Consider the following 18251-nt stretch of genomic DNA (forward strand, 5'->3'; position numbering starts at 1 on the left):
TGGTAGCATTGCCTTTCAATTGTTTAACTTGGGTCAAACGTTTCGGGTAGCCTTCCACAAGCTTCCCACAAAAAGTTGGGTGAATTTTGGCCGATTCCTCCTGACAGAGCTGGTGTAACTGAGTCAGATTTGTATGCCTCCTTTGCTCGCACATGCTTTTTCAGTTCTGCCTACAAACTTTCTATGGGATTGAGGTCAGGGCTTTGTGATGGCCACTCCAATACCTTGACTTTGTTGTCCTTAAGCCATTTTGCCACAACTTTGGAAGTATGCTTGGGGTCATTTTCCATTTGGAAGACGCATTTGCAATGAAGCTTTAACTTCCTGACCGATGTCTTGAGATGTTGCTTCAATATATTCACATAATTTTCTTCCTCATGATGCCATCTATTTTGTGAAGTGCACCAGTCCCTCCTGCAGCAAAGCACCTCCACAACATGATGCTGCCACCCCCGTGCTTCACAGTTGGCATGGTGTTCTTCAACTTGCAAGCGTCCCCCTTTTTCCTCCAAACATAACGATGGTCATTATGGCCAAACACTTCTATTTTTGTTTCATCAGACCAGAGGACATTTCTCCAAAAAGTACGATCTTTGTCCCCATGTGCAGTTGCAAACTGTAGTCTGGCTTTTTTATGGCGGTTTTGGAGCAGTGGCTTCTTCCTTGCTGAGTGGCCTTTCAGGTTATGTCGATATAGGACTCGTTTTACTGTGGATATAGATCATTTTGTACCCGTTTCCTCCAGCATCTTCACAACGTTCTTTGCTGTTGTTCTGGGATTGATTTGCACTTTTCGCACCAAAGTACGTTCATCTCTAGGAGACAGAACGCGCCGCCTTCCTAAGCGGTATGACGGCTATGTGGTCCCATGGTGTTTATAATTGCGTACTATTGTTTGTACAGATGAACGTGGTACCTTCAGGCATTTGGAGATTTCTCCCAAGGATGAACAAGACTTGTGGAGGTCTACAATTTTTTTTCTGAGGTCTTGGCTGATTTATTTTGATTTTCCCATGATGTCAAGCAATGAGGCACTTGAAGGTAGACCTTGAAATACATCCACAGGTACACCTCCAATTGACTCAAATGATGTCAATTAGCCTATCAGAAGCTTCTAAAGCCATGACATCATTTTCTGGAATTTTCCAAGCTGTTTAAAGGCACAGTCAACTTAGTGTATGTAAACTTCTGACCCACTGAATTTGTGAAACAGTGAAATATAAGTGAAATAATCTGCCTGTAAACAATTGTTGGAAAAATGACTTGTCATGCACAAAGTAGATGTCCTAACCGACTTGCCAAAACTATATTTTGTTCACAGGAAATTTGTGGAGTGGTTGAAAAACGAGTTTTAATGACTCCAACCTAAGTGTATGCAAACTTCCGACTTCAACTGTAGATGCTGATAAGGCCTACACAGAGTATTTATTGGACTTACAGGAAGGCCTGGTGCTCCAACAGCCCCGCGAAGTCCAGTGATGCCAGTGTGGCCCTGAAAATAACAAAGAGACAGACATTACACAGGTGAAACTAGAGCTGGGACGATGAACCATCAATGATCGACACAGACCATACCGATTGTCACGACTTCCGCCGAAGTCGGTCCCTGTCTTTGTTCGGGCAGCGTTCGGTGGTCGACGTCACTGGCCTTCTAGCCACCGCCGATCCACTTTTCATTTTCCATTTGTTTTGTCTATGTCTTACACACCTGGTTTCACTCACCCAATAACATGTTTATTATTTAACCCTCTGTTCCCCATGTTTGGTTGTGAGTGATTGTTTGTTGTATTGTGGTCCGTATTTGTGGGCTTGGTAATTGTCTTGTATGTTGATGACTTTGAGTAAAGTTATTTTTATTTACTCATCTCTGCTGTCCTGCGCCTGACTCCTCTGCACCAGCTACACATAGATCTTTACACCAATCAATTATCGCAAAAGTTTTAAATGAAATAAGTTTGCTAATATGGGTGATTGTTAATGGGACAATTGATGGCTACAACCATCAAACTAGTAGTAACGTTAGAAGTTTAAATTATAATTTCAATAAATTGTGGTGCACATTGTTATAATCTCATCATTAGCACGTCTATTGAGGCAATTTATCACAATATGGATTTTTGTCCATATCGCTCAGCTCTAGGTGAAACGCTACAGCTTCACAGTCGTCTGAATTGGTGATATTGGAGGTTGAGTCAGGTCATTTAGTGAGACCCAGATGTCAGGGTTCAGCTAGCTGTGTCTTGGGTCACTACGGCTACACAAGGTTAGCTGTAATAAGCCTGATCTTTAGGTCGAAATGTTGCACAATAAAACTGTGGGCGTATTCAACTGTGTTCGCATATCTATCTTTCTTTCAACAGCACCATATAGTCCCCTAAGCTTCATACCATACGAATAGCAGAACCACAGAGTACTGTAGTTCACAGGCCAAGCTTTCTAGGTATGCATTTTATTACATTGGGCTGCAGGTGGCTCAGACAAAATTTGCTCTATAAATTCACCACTCAGAAGGGGGGGAAGCCCCATAGGTCAACCCGCCGTGGCCAGTTAGAGTTAACACGCACGCACGCACGCACGCACGCACGCACACACACACACACACACACACCCACACACCCACACACACACACACACACACACACAGGATCCTGGAAGTCTCTCAAGCCTCTCAACAACTGCCAAATCAAGATTAGCAACCGAAGAAGAATGCTTATAAATGCTTAAAACCATTGTACTCTCTCTCTCTGAGGAGGGCGGCGCTTGGTCAAAGTGTTTATAGGAGGGGAGAGCTCTAGTAACCCTGCCGCAAGGGATTCTGGGATTTCGCTCTGCACAACTTTCATCTTGTACTGTTAACGTCACACCTGACCTGAACCTGTGTGTGTGTTAGTTTTCAGTGTCTATGCCAATAACACCAGATTTCCTCCTGACTAATCCCTAGGAATTCAGTAATCCGGGATGCTCCTGTCTCAGATGTGTGGTCTCAGGCCTGCTTTAATACAGCACCAAAGAAAAGAATGGAAACGGAACATAAAAACCGCCAGAAAAGTGATTTGTGATAAATTTGATGTTGTGGTTTATATGGTGGTTTTACCTGATATCCCTCATCTCCAGGCTCTCCGCGGTCTCCTCGCTCACCCGGGAGACCCTGCCCAAACACACACATACATTAGGGCTCTGAATCTTTTAGGAAAGGCTGTATTTCACCTTAAACTCTCTGAGCCAACTTGATAACACAATACCTTCCTTCTTATAGTTTACACTGCTTACAATCTATGCTGAGGGCCATGTACTGTAGCGCTTTGGCACAGGTGGTTGGTGGCACCTTATTTGAGGAGAACGGGCTTGTGGTAAAAAAAAAAAACTAGGCAAACCAGTTAAGAACAAATTCTTATTTACAATGACGACCTACACTGGCCAAACCCAGACAACGGTGTGCCAATTGTGAGCCACCCTATGGGACTCCCAATCACGGCTGGTTGTGATACAGCCTGGATTTGAACCAGGGTGTCTGTTGTGACGTCTCTAGTACTGAGATGCAGTGCCTTAGACCACAGCGCCACTCGGGAGCCCAACACACACTCCAGTAATGACTGGAGAGGAATCGGTGAAATGGTATCAAACACATCAAATGCATTGGTTTCCAGGTGTTTGATGCCATTCCATTTGCTCCGTTCCGTACATTATTTTAAGCCATTCTCCCCTCAGCAGCCTCCACAAAGCGGCTTTGGACATCCACTCTCTTGGACCTCTGTCAAGCATGGTTGGACAACTATGCCTCAAGCAACACCACTATTAGAAAACGGTTAATGTAATGCTTTCATAGGGTGCCATTCTGGACATCACCTCTGACTCAGCCCTAAGCCACACACACATATAGGAAGAGGACAGGTAAGTTGAAGGAAGGCGAGACCTACTGGTTCACCTAGTGGCCCGGCAGGTCCTGGGGTCTTACTGTCTTCTCCGGGGTAACCCTGGAACACCATACCAAAATACACTCAGTACTCTGCCACAACAGTAAAATGACACAGCATGCCAAAATGCGCCCATCCAACTCTTGCACAACACACTTTATTTTTTATTTGATTTTTTATTTCACCTTTATTTAACCAGGTAGGCCAGTTGAGAACAAGTTCTTATTTACAACTGTGACGTGGCCAAGATAAAGCCAAGCAGTGCGACAAAAACAACAACACAGAGTCACACATGGGATAAACAAATGTACAGTCAATAACACAATTGAAAAATCTATACACAGTGTGTGCAAATGTAGTAAGATTAGGGAGGTAAGGCAATAAATAGGCCATAGTGGCGAAATAATTACAATTTAGCATTAACACTGGAGTGATAGATGTGCAGATGATGATGTGCAAGTAGAGATACTGGGGTGCAAAAGTGCAAAAATAAATAACAATAAGGGGATGAGGTAGTTGGATGGGCTATTTACAGATGGGCTATGTACAGGTGCAGTGATCGGTGAACTGCTCTGACAGCTGATGCTTAAAGCTAGTGAGGGAGATATAAGTCTCCAGCTTCAGTGATTTTTGCAATTTGTTCCAGTCATTGGCAGCAGAGAACTGTAAGGAAAGGCGGCCAAATGAGGAGTTGGCTTTGGGGATGACCAGTGAAATATACCTTCTGTAGCACGTGCTATGGGTGGGTGTTGCTATGGTGACCAGTGAGCTGAGATAAGGCGGGGCTTTACCGAGCAAAGACTTATAGATGACCTGGAGCCAGTGGGCTTGGTGACGAATATGAAGCAAGGGGCAGCCAACGAGAGCATACAGGTCGCAGTTGGGGGTAATATATGGGGCTTTGGTGACAAAACGGATGGCACTGTGATAGACTGCATCCAAATTGCTGAGTAGAGTGTTGGAGGCTATTTTGGAAATGACATCGCCAAAGTCAAGGATCGGTAGGATAGTCAGTTTTATGAGGATATGTTTGGCAGCATGAGTGAAGGAAGCTTTGATGCGAAATAGGAAGCCGATTCTAGATTTAATTTTGGATTGGAGATGCTTAATGTGAGTCTGGAAGGAGAGTTTACAGTCTAACCAGACACCTAGGTATTTGCAGTTGTCCACATATTCTAAGTCAGAAGTGTCCAGCGTAGTGATTCTGGACGGGTGGGCAGGTGCGGGAAGCGATCGGTTGAAGAGCATGCATTTAGTTTTACTTGCATTTAAGAACAGTTGGAGGCCACGGAAGGAGTGTTGTATGGAGGTGGATCAGAGAATCACCAGCAGCAAGAGCGACATCATTGATATATACAGAGAAAAGAGTCGGCCCGGGAATTGAACCCTGTGGCACCCCCATAGAGACTGCCAGAGGTCTTGACAACAGGCCCTCTGATTTGACACACTGAACTCTATCTGAGAAGCAGTTGGTGAACCAGGCGAGGCAGTCATTTGAGAAACAAAGGCTGTTGAGTCTGTCGAAAGCCTTGGCCAGGTCGATGAAGACGGCTGCACAGTACTGTCTTTTATCGATGGCAGTTATGATATCGTTTAGGACCTTGAGCATGGCTGAGATGCACCCATGACCAGCTTGGAAACCAGATTGCATAGTGGAGAAGGTACGGTGGGATTCGAAATGGTCGGTGATCTGTTTGTTAACTTGGCTTTTGAAGAATTTAGAAAGGCAGGGCAGGATGGATATAGGTCTATAACAGTTTGGGTCTAGAATGTCTCCCCTTTGAAGAGGGGGAGGCCACGGCAGCTTTCCAATCTTTAGGGATCTCAGACGATACGAAAGAGAGGTTGAACAGGCTACTAATAGAGGGTAACAACAATTACGGCGGATAATTTAAAAAATAGAGGGTCCAGATTGTCTAGCCCAGCTGATTTGTAGGGGTCAAGATTTTGCACCTCTTTCAGAACATCAGCTATCTGGATTTGGGTGAAGGAGAGGGGGGCTTGGGCAAGTTGCTGCGGGGGGTGCACCTTATAACTCAGGACATTTTGTCTGAAATATGCTGAACACCGCATTCTAAGATTTATAGTTTACATGACTTTATCACAAGTAGGATATTGACACAAATGAACTAAGCCTTCGTGGAGAGCTAAAGTACAGTACATGGCATATATCTTCAAAAGGCTGAAAACATAACACTGTGTGTAGGAGGAGGACAAAAAAACATGCAAATGCATAGGGTACCTTTTCACCTTTGGGTCCAGGTGGTCCTATGGGTCCTGGTTTGCCGGCGTGACCCTAAGAATAACCAAACCCATGATTATTCACCTATATCTATGTCATGTGCTGCATAATATTCAAAGAACCCATAACTCACGGTCAACAGACAGTACAATAACACATAACTTGACACGGCGTGGGTTGTCAACATAGTGTTAATCATGATGCTTTATTATAAACACAGGCAGGACAGCAAGGGAGCAAAATATATCCCTGGTATAATGACATATGTCAGGACCACAGAAATCATTCAACAACTTGGGTGGGTGTGTGATTGAGCTAAGAGTGAGTGTACAGTACAAACAGACTAAAAAGGAACAACATGAACTTGTAGCGCCCCTGCATCGTTACGAAACTAAAAGCCAGAACGTCCTCTGGAGTTGCCAGAGGTTTTGGTTATAATGGTTTGAGGTTGACCATATCCAATTTATTCTTTGTTCTTGTTTGGAAGGTGTGTGTTTCTGTGATATTGAGGTGAATCTCTCTGTCTAGTTGTGTTTGACTGAAAACCAGAATGAAGACTGGCTGTGGAGGTACCAAAACAAATTTGGTTTTAAGGGTTTGGGGTTTGGCTTTCTTCTCTGTTCTGGCAGTCTGTTTGCTGTGGTATTGATTCGACACCAGGTGTTATGTTGTCAATTGTATTTGGCTGCAGAGAACTGTTAGTATATGTGTGTGTGTGTTAACATGGTATTGATTCACTGGGGTGAATCTCCCTGAGGTGAAGAGACTGGGGTGAATCTCCCTGAGGTGAAGAGACTGGGGTGGATCTCCCTGAGGTGAAGAGACTGGGGTGAATCTCTCTGAGGTGAAGAGACTGGGGTGGATCTCTCTGAGGTGAAGAGACTGGGCTGAATCTCTCTGAGGTGAAGAGACTGGGGTGAATCTCCCTGAGGTGAAGAGACTGGGGTGAATCTCTCTGAGGTGAAGAGACTATGGTGAATCTCTCTGAGGTGAAGAGACTATGGTGAATCTCTCTGAGGTGAAGAGACTATGGTGAATCTCTCTGAGGTGAAGAGACTGGGGTGAATCTCTCTGAGGTGAAGAGACTGGGGTGAATCTCTCTGAGGTGAAGAGACTATGGTGAATCTCTCTGAGGTGAAGAGACTATGGTGAATCTTTCTGAGGTGAAGAGACTATGGTGAATCTCTCACAGGTGAAGATACTATGGTGAATCTCTCTGAGGTGAAGATACTATGGTGAATCTTTCTGAGGTGAAGAGACTATGGTGAATCTCTCTGAGGTGAAGAGACTATGGTGAATCTTTCTGAGGTGAAGAGACTGGGGTGAATCTCCCTGAGGTGAAGAGACTGGGGTGAATCTCCCTGAGGTGAAAAGACACTGGTGAATCTCTCTGAGGTGAAGAGACTATGGTGAATCTCTCTGAGGTGAAGAGACTATGGTGAATCTCTCTGAGGTGAAGAGACTATGGTGAATCTCTCTGAGGTGAAGATACTATGGTGAATCTTTCTGAGGTGAAGAGACTATAGTGAATCTCTCTGAGGAGGTGAAGAGACTATGGTGAATCTTTCTGAGGTGAAGAGACTGGGGTGAATCTCCCTGAGGTGAAAAGACACTGGTGAATCTCTCTGAGGTGAAGAGACTGGGGTGAATCTCCCTGAGGTGAAGAGACTGGGGTGGATCTCCCTGAGGTGAAGAGACTGGGGTGGATCTCTCTGAGGTGAAGAGACTGGGGTGAATCTCTCTGAGGTGAAGAGACTGGGGTGAATCTCTCTGAGGTGAAGAGACTGGGGTGAATCTCTCTGAGGTGAAGAGACTATGGTGAATCTCTCTGAGGTGAAGAGACTATGGTGAATCTCTCTGAGGTGAAGAGACTGGGGTGAATCTCTCTGAGGTGAAGAGACTGGGGTGAATCTCTCTGAGGTGAAGAGACTATGGTGAATCTCTCTGAGGTGAAGAGACTATGGTGAATCTCTCTGAGGTGAAGAGACTGGGGTGAATCTCTCTGAGGTGAAGAGACTATGGTGAATCTCTCTGAGGTGAAGAGACTATGGTGAATCTTTCTGAGGTGAAGAGACTATGGTGAATCTCTCACAGGTGAAGAGACTATGGTGAATCTCTCACAGGTGAAGAGACTATGGTGAATCTCTCTGAGGTGAAGATACTATGGTGAATCTTTCTGAGGTGAAGAGACTATAGTGAATTTCTCTGAGGTGAAGAGACTATGGTGAATCTTTCTGAGGTGAAGAGACTGGGGTGAATCTCCCTGAGGTGAAGAGACTGGGGTGAATCTCTCTGAGGTGAAGAGACTATGGTGAATCTCTCTGAGGTGAAGATACTATGGTGAATCTTTCTGAGGTGAAGAGACTATGGTGAATCTTTCTGAGGTGAAGAGACTGGGGTGAATCTCCCTGAGGTGAAGAGACTGGGGTGAATCTCTCTGAAGTGAAGAGACTGGGGTGAATCTCTCTGAAGTGAAGAGACTGGGGTGAATCTCTCTGAAGTGAAGAGACTGGGGTGAATCTCTCTAAAGTGAAAATACTGGGTAAATCTCTCTGAGGTGAAGAGACTGGGGTGAATCTCTCTTAGGGGAAGATAGCTGATCTGATAAGGAAGTCAGGAGTCATGACTTGATGTCATCATAACAGAACAGGGCTTAGAATACCTTTGTTGCATACCTGTGTTGTGATTAGTGATTGAAGAGACACACATGCCCTTAAGAAACACTTTAGAGTTATTGGTGAACGTGTCTGTGTGTGTGTCTGTGTGTATGAGTGTGTACAAGTGAGTGAGTCAGTGAGTGACATCGAGATTTGAGATTGCGATCGAAGGAGACAGAGAGAGAGAGAGAGATAAAGAGAAGTGTGTTGTTGTAGAGCAGACAGGAATAACTCACTGTGTATCCTGCAATTCCAGGCATCCCCTCAGGCCCCATAACTCCTGGACGACCCTGAAAATCATGCAAAAAACAGACACATTCGTTTTTAAAACCATTTGTTTTGCTATTCTATCTGCACTATGTGGTTATGCTGAATATAACCTTAGAGTTAAACGTTAAGCACCTATGCAGGCTGCATCCCTGGACCTGAGGTGTTGTATGACACTAAGCCATACATCTTTCCTTTCCCAGCTATCGTAACAGAGTTTTCATGGCATAGCACTGGCCTGGGAAAGGAGTTTTCCTTCCTCTATGTCTTCCTGTTTGATCCCGTGCTCCAGGGGAAAAACGGTTATTTAAAGCCTTTGCTCTGCTTTTGACATCTGTTTTTTACAACTCATAACAGAAAATCTGATAGGCCTATTGCTTGTCTTCAAACACTACCAGATTAGCAACCTGCTAATTGCTATACAAAACAGAGGGAGATTAGCTTTAGAGATTAGGAAAGATCTCAGATCACTTCTGCTTAGTCTGAGCTACTGGTCCGACAGAGGCTTTGCCAGGTTTGAATAATGTAATATGAGGTCATTCATTCAGGGTTGCTTCTCCAGAGAGAGAGAGGGAAACTTAGGAAGTTCATCAACATTATTTATATAAAATATTACAGGCCTGCCAATGACTTGGGAATTATGCAATTTGTCAATTGTGAGTATGTGTGTGTATATCAACATGTATTTCTACTGGGTGGTAGGATGCTGAGTGTGTTACCTCATCTCAACCAACACAAGGACACAAGGAAACAGCTCCATTAATTTCAAGTGTTTCTTGTTGAGACTGAATGGAGGCTGCTGTCCTCTTGGCCACTCCAGTGACCTGAACAACACAATAACCTGATAGACTCCCTTCAGTACTAATGAGGGACACTTTCCTACACATATTGCCCACATAGGAAGTTAGGAGGGGTGAGAACTCAGAGAATACATAACTGGACACTGACCGCAGGGCCTCTGGTTCCTCTGGCTCCTTTCAGTCCCGTCCCTCCTTCCTGGCCGATGTCCCCGATGTCCCCTGTCTCACCGATAGGACCTGGTTTGCCAGCCTCACCCTGAAGACAGAACAACAGTAAAGCTGTGAGAGCACGGACACCCATGAGGAATCGGTGATGTCATTTATCAACACATGCTAATAGTAAAATAGGTGTGTACCTTCTTGCCATGCCGTCCTCGGTTGCCGGGGGGACCCTGTTTCCCCTCTGGACCCTGGAAGAGAGGCAAACTCATTAGAGACACTGGGAGACAAAATGGCTGCTGACAAAATCATCTTATTTGTTACAATTCCATTGTGACAGTGACCTCAGTGAACGCCAAGTGCCCCAGAATACTGACCCCTACTGGGACACATTGGCATCATTACCTACTGTACGGCTTAATTGTTGTATCATTATAATTTTTTTGTCATAAGTTTAGCTAATAAACGGACACACTTACAGAGAAACCACGTTTTCCAGCCACTCCGGTGGTTCCAGGAGGCCCAGGGTCTCCCTCTATCCCCCTGTCCCCTGCCTCGCCCATGGGCCCACAGTCACCTGGCTCTCCCTGAGAGAGAGAGAGAGAGAGAGAGAGAGAGAGAGAGAAGAGAAAGATCAAGATCACAAGAAAGAAAGAGTAGGAGTGAAGAGACAGGTTCTAGGAGGCTTCTGAAGTAGGAGCAATAACAGTATAGGACTTTTCATTTAGCTTATTGTCCAGTGTGTTTACCTTTGGTCCATCTTTTCCCTGGGGCCCGTCTTCGCCAGCAGGACCTGGAAGACCCTACAAACACAGCATCACATTTATTTCAGCCAACCATGGTCACTGCTGTTACAATTAATACCATGCTAATATGTTCCTATGGAATGTTTAGGCTTTACTGTCCAGTATGTATAGTTGACTCATATGTATGTAGGCTTACACAGACCCACAGGGCATGAAACATGTTGTACATTGGATAGAGCCTGACTGTGACGATTATATTTTCCTTCCGTTATATGTAAGCCATTGTGATTACAGTTTTTGCCGATTGCTTACACACTGAAAGTGAATTCTTAGACAGAAGCATCAAAACCTTAACTTTTGTAACCATACCTTAAACAAAGGCACCAAAAGTACAAACACATTTTCTGCTTTGCACTTTGTTTGCAATTCTGCAACACACTTGCAAAACACTACACACTGTTTCATACACTAGACATTTCGTTCAAGAATAAAATCTCTTGCAATCATTGGGAAAACACTTCTATTCAAAACGCAAAACATTCCTGAAATTGGCAACACCCACACACACACATGAACACATTTATACAGTAATTGAACACCAATTAGTCTGAGCCTTAGCACTACAAATAGACCTCAGGTAAGCTCACCTCTTTTGTGAGAACTTTGCAAACATGGAGGCAGTGAGAGCGAGAGGAAGTGGAAGAGGAAGAGAGGAGTAGGAGGAGGACAAGAACAAAGAAGGGGACCAGGCAATAGACGGAGACATATTTCCGATGACATTAGGGCCACTTTGGTGGACCATGTCATAAATCATGGCCTGACGATGAGGGAGCCTGGGCAGAGGGTCCAGCCCAACCTGAGTCGCTACACGGTAGCATCCATAATACAGACATTTAGACTGGAGAACAGGTATGTCTTCAACTTTCTACACTAGACTGTACCTATGGAATTGTTGCACATCATTCTGCATCACAGTACATTACAATGTAGTCCTATAATATTAGGTCTATGCTCCTCAGTGAACAAAAAAATAGGTATAGTGTTGTGAAGTACATGTAATACAGTGTTGATGTTACTGTGTACAGTATGTAAAAAAGAACCTAACCAATGACATCATACTCTTGCATTTTCTACAGAACTGCCAGACGACCTCCTGAGGGTGAAAGGCCACGTCTGTTCACCATGAACAGGAACTGGCCGTTGTCAATCTAGTGTTGGCAAACAACACCATCCACCTACATCAACTAGGAGAGCAAATCACTGCAGATCACACAACATTCCATAATATCAACCGTGTCAGTATGTCCACACTCTACCGCATCTTGAGTCATCACCAACTTACGATGAAGCAGCTGTACAGGGTTCCATTTGAGAGGAACAGCGTTAGTCAAAGACCTTCGCTATGACTATGTGCAAGTAAGTGTCACTACCATTAACTGTAATACAGTAATGGCAGTAGATTGTGGCTTATTGGCACTGCATAGATACATTCAGACAAAGCAGTATGTGACAAAGCAGGTGCCCCCTGCTATGGGGGGGGGGGGGGGGGGTTGTCTGTGGGGGCACCTGCCTTGCCTGTAGCTTGTAGTTTTGACTGAATGTGTCTGACCCAACCACACTCCCATCCCCATGCTTTTATGAAAATGTAGACATTGTAGTCACTGTGTTTTGAGTTACACCATATTCACAGTACAGTGTATGCATTTTCTGTTACAGAGAGTCCTGGACTTTGATGCAGCCTCATGAGTTTATTTTCATTGATGAAGCTGGATTCAATCTGGCTAAAACCAGGCGTCGGGGCCAAAATGTTATAGGACAAAGAGCCATTGTGAATGTCCCTGGGCAGCGAGGGGGAAATGTCACCTTGTGTTCCACCATTAGTCTGCAAGGAGTTCTCCATCACCATGCCACCCTAGGTCCCTACAATACTACACACATAATCATATTTCTGGATGCAATACATAATGCAGCTGTACAGGACGGACCAGAGCAGCCCAGGTTTGTTGTCATCTGGGATAATGTTAGTTTCCACCGGGATGCTCTGGTCAGGGACTGGTTCACCAACCACAATAACTTCACAGTTGTATAATTGCCCCCTTACTCCCCATTTCTCAATCCGATTGAGGAATTATTTTCGGGTTGGCGTTGGAAAGTGTATGACCGCCAACCACATGCCAGCCTGCCTCTTCTGCAATGGAAGAGGCATGCGGAGACATTGAGGTGGGGTCAGTCCAGGGTTGGATATGGCACACAAGGCGTTGTTTTCCCCGTTGCCTAGCCAGGGATGACATTGCTTGTGATGTGGATGAGGTGATGTGGCCAGACCCTAACAGAAGGATCCATAAACCATCCACCCCATCCCTTACAATACAGTTTTTTGTTTACCACTGCACTGTAATTTTTTTAATTTCAGTGACTTTACAGTAGCATATTGTATTGATTACTGTACTTCTACCTATCTTTGTGTTTGTTTGTTGTAAAAACCTGCAATTACAAAAAAATAAGCTGTATATTATTTTTTTTTAAGCCTTTCTATTTTTGTGTTCATTGAAATGTGAGTAGATATACTGGAACAATCTTTCACAGAAGCCTGTATGAGAAAATGGGTATAAGGTATACAAAGTACTAAAGACAGCAGTGTTTTTTTATAAAGTACACTAGTGTGTTGTTGCTGCTTTGAAAGAGTAATTCAAATGGTGCATGTGCATACCATTTTGTTGGAAAAATGCTATTTTGAAAAAGGATTGTTAGGTTTTGATTACAGAGGTTCATTTTGACATAGAAGTGAGATGTTAATCTTAAGTGTTGTGTCTTATTTGGCTTGTGTGTAGAGTTGACACAATGAGTCAAATTCCGCAACAAGTGTGTAAGCAATCGCTGTTTTCTCGATTACATATACAAATCCTAAGTGTCTGGAGGTAAAAAAAAGCCCAGTGGAATTGATGTATTAGTGGCAATAAGAATGTACAATAAAAACAGTGTGATTGTTTGAATAATCATAAACAGGATCTCTGGGAGTAAGCTTTGACACAAAGGACCCTCTCTCTCTCTACAGTGCTTTCCCCTGGCCCAAGAAGAGGGGGAGAGAGGCTCCTCCGACATCCCTGAAGGTTATTGATACAGTCCAACAGACAAAAACAAATCAGTCTCAACTCTGCCCTGGCCTTCGCCGGGCCCAGGGATTACACATCTCCATCAAATGAGGGCACAGTAAATATACGGGCATATCGGATTCTCCCAAACACAAGCAGAGCAGGATTAGGAGCATAGACTGTGTTTAGAAGGTCTTGTGAAGGACTCAGTCAGGACTCACTCTCATTCCCTGCTGTCCTTGTTCCCCCTCTCCTCCAACCGGCCCCCCGTGGCCCTGCAGGGACACAACAACAGAGGTGCTCAGGAGTTTATACAAAATAAGACAAGCTCAACTCTAAGTTCTGTAAATGAGTCTTGAGGTACTGTAGCCCAGGAGTATTCCAACTTCCAAATAAAATATGACTTAGATTTAAGTACTTTATTTGCGAGTGTTGACTGTGTTTTTCATAGTGCTCAGGAGGTCACGTCCCCTCAGGGGGACATAACCCAAAACAGGGATGAACAGATGCCATGGCCCTCCTAGAGGCTTCTGGGTACTAATAGGACCTGATACCGCTCTCAGCTTAACATTGCCATCTTTTTTATATTTTTCATACCTATGGTATGTTGAGGTACATCTGTACAAGTTCAATGGGTGAGTAGGCAAAGCATTAAACTTCACTAGCATGTTGTCTGATTTGTCATTTTGTTTTCAGTAATTCTCTAGGACACTAACCTTTATCCCAGGTTCTCCAACTGGACCTGGCTCCCCCTCTCCGCCAGGAGTGCCCTGTGGAAAGAGAGAGAAGTAAAACAAAGTGTGTGTGTGTGTGTCCAGAAGTATAGTGAAAATCACAGTGAAACGACAACAAAATAATGAGATCCAATCTTGATATCACAGTTACCTCATGTCCTTGCTCTCCATCAGGTCCTGCGTCCCCCGCTGGTCCTTTGGGCCCCTAGAGGAGAAAAACAGCCAATCAGAGGCCACAGGGGTTACTGTGATATCATGTGATGTGGTGCATCATGGTTTGATTGTGTTCAAAGTAACAACTGATCCATAACATATACCTACCCTAACCAGAAACCGTGGACGGATGGCGGCATTCGCGCAAAACTGAAAGCGTGATCCACCGCATTTAACCATGGAAAGAGGTCTGGGATTATGTCTGAATATAAACAGCATAGCTATTCCCTCCGCAAGGCAATCAAACAAGCGAAACCCCAGTACAGCGACAAGGTGAACAGTGACAAATTCAACGGCTCAGACACGAGACGTATGTGGCAGGGTCTACAAGAAATCACGGACTACAAAAAGAAATCCAGCCAAGTCACGGACACCGATGTCACACTTCCAGACAAACAAAACACCTTCTTTGCCCGCTGTGAGAATAATACAGTACCACTGTCGCGGCCCGCTAACAAGGACTGTGCCCACCCCTCTCCTTCTCCATGGCTGATGTGAGTAAAACATTTAAACCTGTTAACCCTCGCAAGGCTGCTGACCCAGACGCCATCCCTAGCCGCATCCTCAGAGCATGTGCAGAACAGCTGGCTGGTGTGTTTACGGACATATGCAAATGCTCCCTATCCCAGTCTGTTGTCCCCACATGCTTCAAGATGGCATCCATTGTTCCTGTACCCAAGAAGGCAAAGATAACTGAACTAAATGACTATCGCCCCATAGCACTCACTTCTGTTATCATGAAGTGCTTTGAGAGACTAGTCAAGGATCATATCACTTCCACCTTACCAGCCACCTTAGACCCACTTCAGTTTGCATACTGTCCCAACAGGTCCACAGACGATGCAATCACCATCACACTGCACACTGCCCTATCCCATCTGGACAAAAGGAATACCTTCGTAAGAATGCTGTTCATTGACTACCACTCAGCATTCAACACCATAATACCCTCCAAGCTCATCAAGCTGGAGGCCCTGGGTCTCAACCCCACCCTGTGCAATTGGGTCCTGGACTTTCTGACGGGCCGCCCCCAGGTGGTGAAGGTAGGAAACAACATCTCCACTTCGCTGATCCTCAACACTCAGCCCCCTCCTGTACTCCCTGTTCACCCACAACTGCGTGGCCATGCAAGCCTCCAACTCAATCATCAAGTTTGAAGACGACACAACAGTAGTGGGCTTGATCACCAACAACGACAAGACAGCCTACAGGGAGGAGGTGAGGGCACTCGGAGTGTGGTGTCAGGAAAACAACCTCTCACTCAATGTCAACAAAACAAAGGAGATGATCGTGGACTTCAGGAAAGAGCAGAGGCAGCACCCCCCTATCCACATTGAAGGGACAGCAGTTATAAGGGCACAAGGCGAGACCCAAATGCAGACAGGAAGCAGATGGTTGAGCTCCGATACTTATTATAACAAAAGGGGTAGGGAAAAGGCAGGTCGGGTACAGGCGAGAGTTCATAAACCAATGTCAGAGTCCAAACAGTACCAGGCGATAGGCAGGCTCGAGGTCAGGACAGGCAGGGGTTCAGTGATAAGGTCCGAGTCCAAACAGTACAAGGAGATAGGCAGGCTCGAGGTCAGAACAGGCAGAGAGGTCAGGCAAGCGGATTCGGCGTCAGGACAGGCAAGGGTCAAAACCAGGAGGGCTAGGAAAAAACAGAGACTGGGAAAGATAGGAGCTAGTAAAAATGCTGGTTGACTTGGCAAAACAAGACAAACTGGCACAGAGAGACAGGAAACACAGGGATAAATACACCGGGGACTAATAGGGAAAACAGGTGACACCTGGAGGTGGGAGACAATCACAAAGACAGGTGAAACAGATCAGGGCGTGACAGCAGGGCATGACAGCAGTGGAGAAGGAGGAAAGTTTTGAGTTCCTCGGCGTACACATCACGGACAAACTGAAATGGTCCATCCACACAGACAGTGTGGTGAAGAACCTCAGGAGGCTGAAGAAATTTGGCTTGTCACCCAGAACCCTGACAAACTTTTACAGATGCACAATCGAGAGCATCTTGTCGGGCTGTATCATAGCCTGGTACGGCAACTGCACCGCCCTCAACCGCAAGGCTTTCCAGAGGGTGGTGCAGTCTGTACAACGCATCACTGGGGGCAAACTACCTGCCCTCCATGACACCTACAGCACCTGATGTCACAGGAAGGCCAAAAACATAATCAAGGACATCAACCACCAGAGCCACTGCCTGTTCACACCGCTACCATCCAGAAGGTGAGGTCAGTACAGGTACATCAAAGCTGGGAGCGAGAGACTGAAAAACAGCTTCTATCTCAAGGCCATCAGACTGCTAAACAACAATCACTAACTCAGAGGCTGCTGCCTACTTCGAGACCCAATCGCTGGCGACTTTAATAAATGGATCACTAGTCACTTTATACAATACACTCTAAATAATGTCACTTTAATAATGTTTACATATCTTACATTACTCATATCACATGTATATACTGTATTTTATACCATCTATCGCACCTTGTCTATGCCGCTCGGCCATCGCTCAGCCATATACTTATATGTAAATATTCTCATTCACCCCTTTAGATTTGTGTTTATTAGGTAGTTGGTGGGGAATTGTTAGATGACTTGTTAGATATTACTGCATTGTCGGAACTAGAAGCATAGGCATTTCGCTACACTCGCATTAACATCTGCTAACCGTGTGTATGTGACAAATAAAATGGGATTTGATTTGATGACTGTGGAGCTTTTTTGAAATATATTTTTTTGACGTTCTTGATGCTCTCAAGGGGTCCACTGTTTTCCATGAAATATGAGAATTTGGAGACTAATGCTTGAGAGGGATAATGTGGGGGTTAAGTTTGTGTGAGTGTGTGTTTGTGTGCCTGTGTCTGCGTTTGTGTGTGTGCCTGTGTCTGCGTGTGTGTGTGTGTGTGTGCGTGTATTTGTCTGTGTGTGTGTGTGTGTGTGTGTGTGTGTGTGTCTGCGTGCCTGAGTGTGCGTGTGTGTGTGTCTGCGTGCCTGAGTGTGTGTGTGTGTGTGTGTGTCTGCGTGCCTGAGTGTGTGTGTGTCAGCATCAAAGCTGGAAACATTAGTCACACTCACATCCCATCAGCCACATGAAATCACACTGCTCTTTACAGCTTGCGTTTTACAGAGCCCTGGAACAACTGATTCCGGGTGTGGGAGTAATACCAGAGCTGATTAAATGATTAGAAATAAAAACATAAAAGGATGGCTGCCTTAACACAGGCAGCCCAACTCTAATACTTTTTTCACTAATTGGTCTTTTGACCAATTAGAAGAAAAAATATCAGAATTGGGCTGCCTGTCCCCAACAAAGTCCAAATGCCTCAGGAGGAAGAGAGGCTTAATCATTTTAATAATACATGTTCACCTCGCAGGGATAGTCTGTTTGACATTCCTATACCACAGAACAATC

General features: G+C 44.9%; 1 protein-coding gene across 3 annotated transcripts in view; it reads right to left on the reverse strand.

Annotated features, from left to right (window-relative positions):
* col24a1 (collagen type XXIV alpha 1 chain) overlaps positions 1–18251 on the reverse strand; it is a 126587-nt gene that overhangs the window by 37775 nt on the left and 70561 nt on the right. For all 3 annotated transcript variants that reach the window (XM_029707929.1, XM_029707930.1, XM_029707931.1), the window contains 12 exons: positions 14763–14816; positions 14594–14647; positions 14099–14152; positions 10789–10842; positions 10519–10626; positions 10237–10290; positions 10029–10136; positions 9050–9103; positions 6157–6210; positions 3918–3974; positions 3095–3148; positions 1439–1492 (listed from right to left, as the gene is read on the reverse strand). In XM_029707929.1, the coding sequence (XP_029563789.1) occupies positions 1439–1492; positions 3095–3148; positions 3918–3974; positions 6157–6210; positions 9050–9103; positions 10029–10136; positions 10237–10290; positions 10519–10626; positions 10789–10842; positions 14099–14152; positions 14594–14647; positions 14763–14816 (759 nt within the window). The remainder of the gene's footprint in view (positions 1–1438; positions 1493–3094; positions 3149–3917; positions 3975–6156; positions 6211–9049; positions 9104–10028; positions 10137–10236; positions 10291–10518; positions 10627–10788; positions 10843–14098; positions 14153–14593; positions 14648–14762; positions 14817–18251) is intronic.

Source organism: Salmo trutta, chromosome 22 (genome assembly GCF_901001165.1).
Source record: "Salmo trutta chromosome 22, fSalTru1.1, whole genome shotgun sequence".
NCBI lineage: Eukaryota > Metazoa > Chordata > Actinopteri > Salmoniformes > Salmonidae > Salmo > Salmo trutta.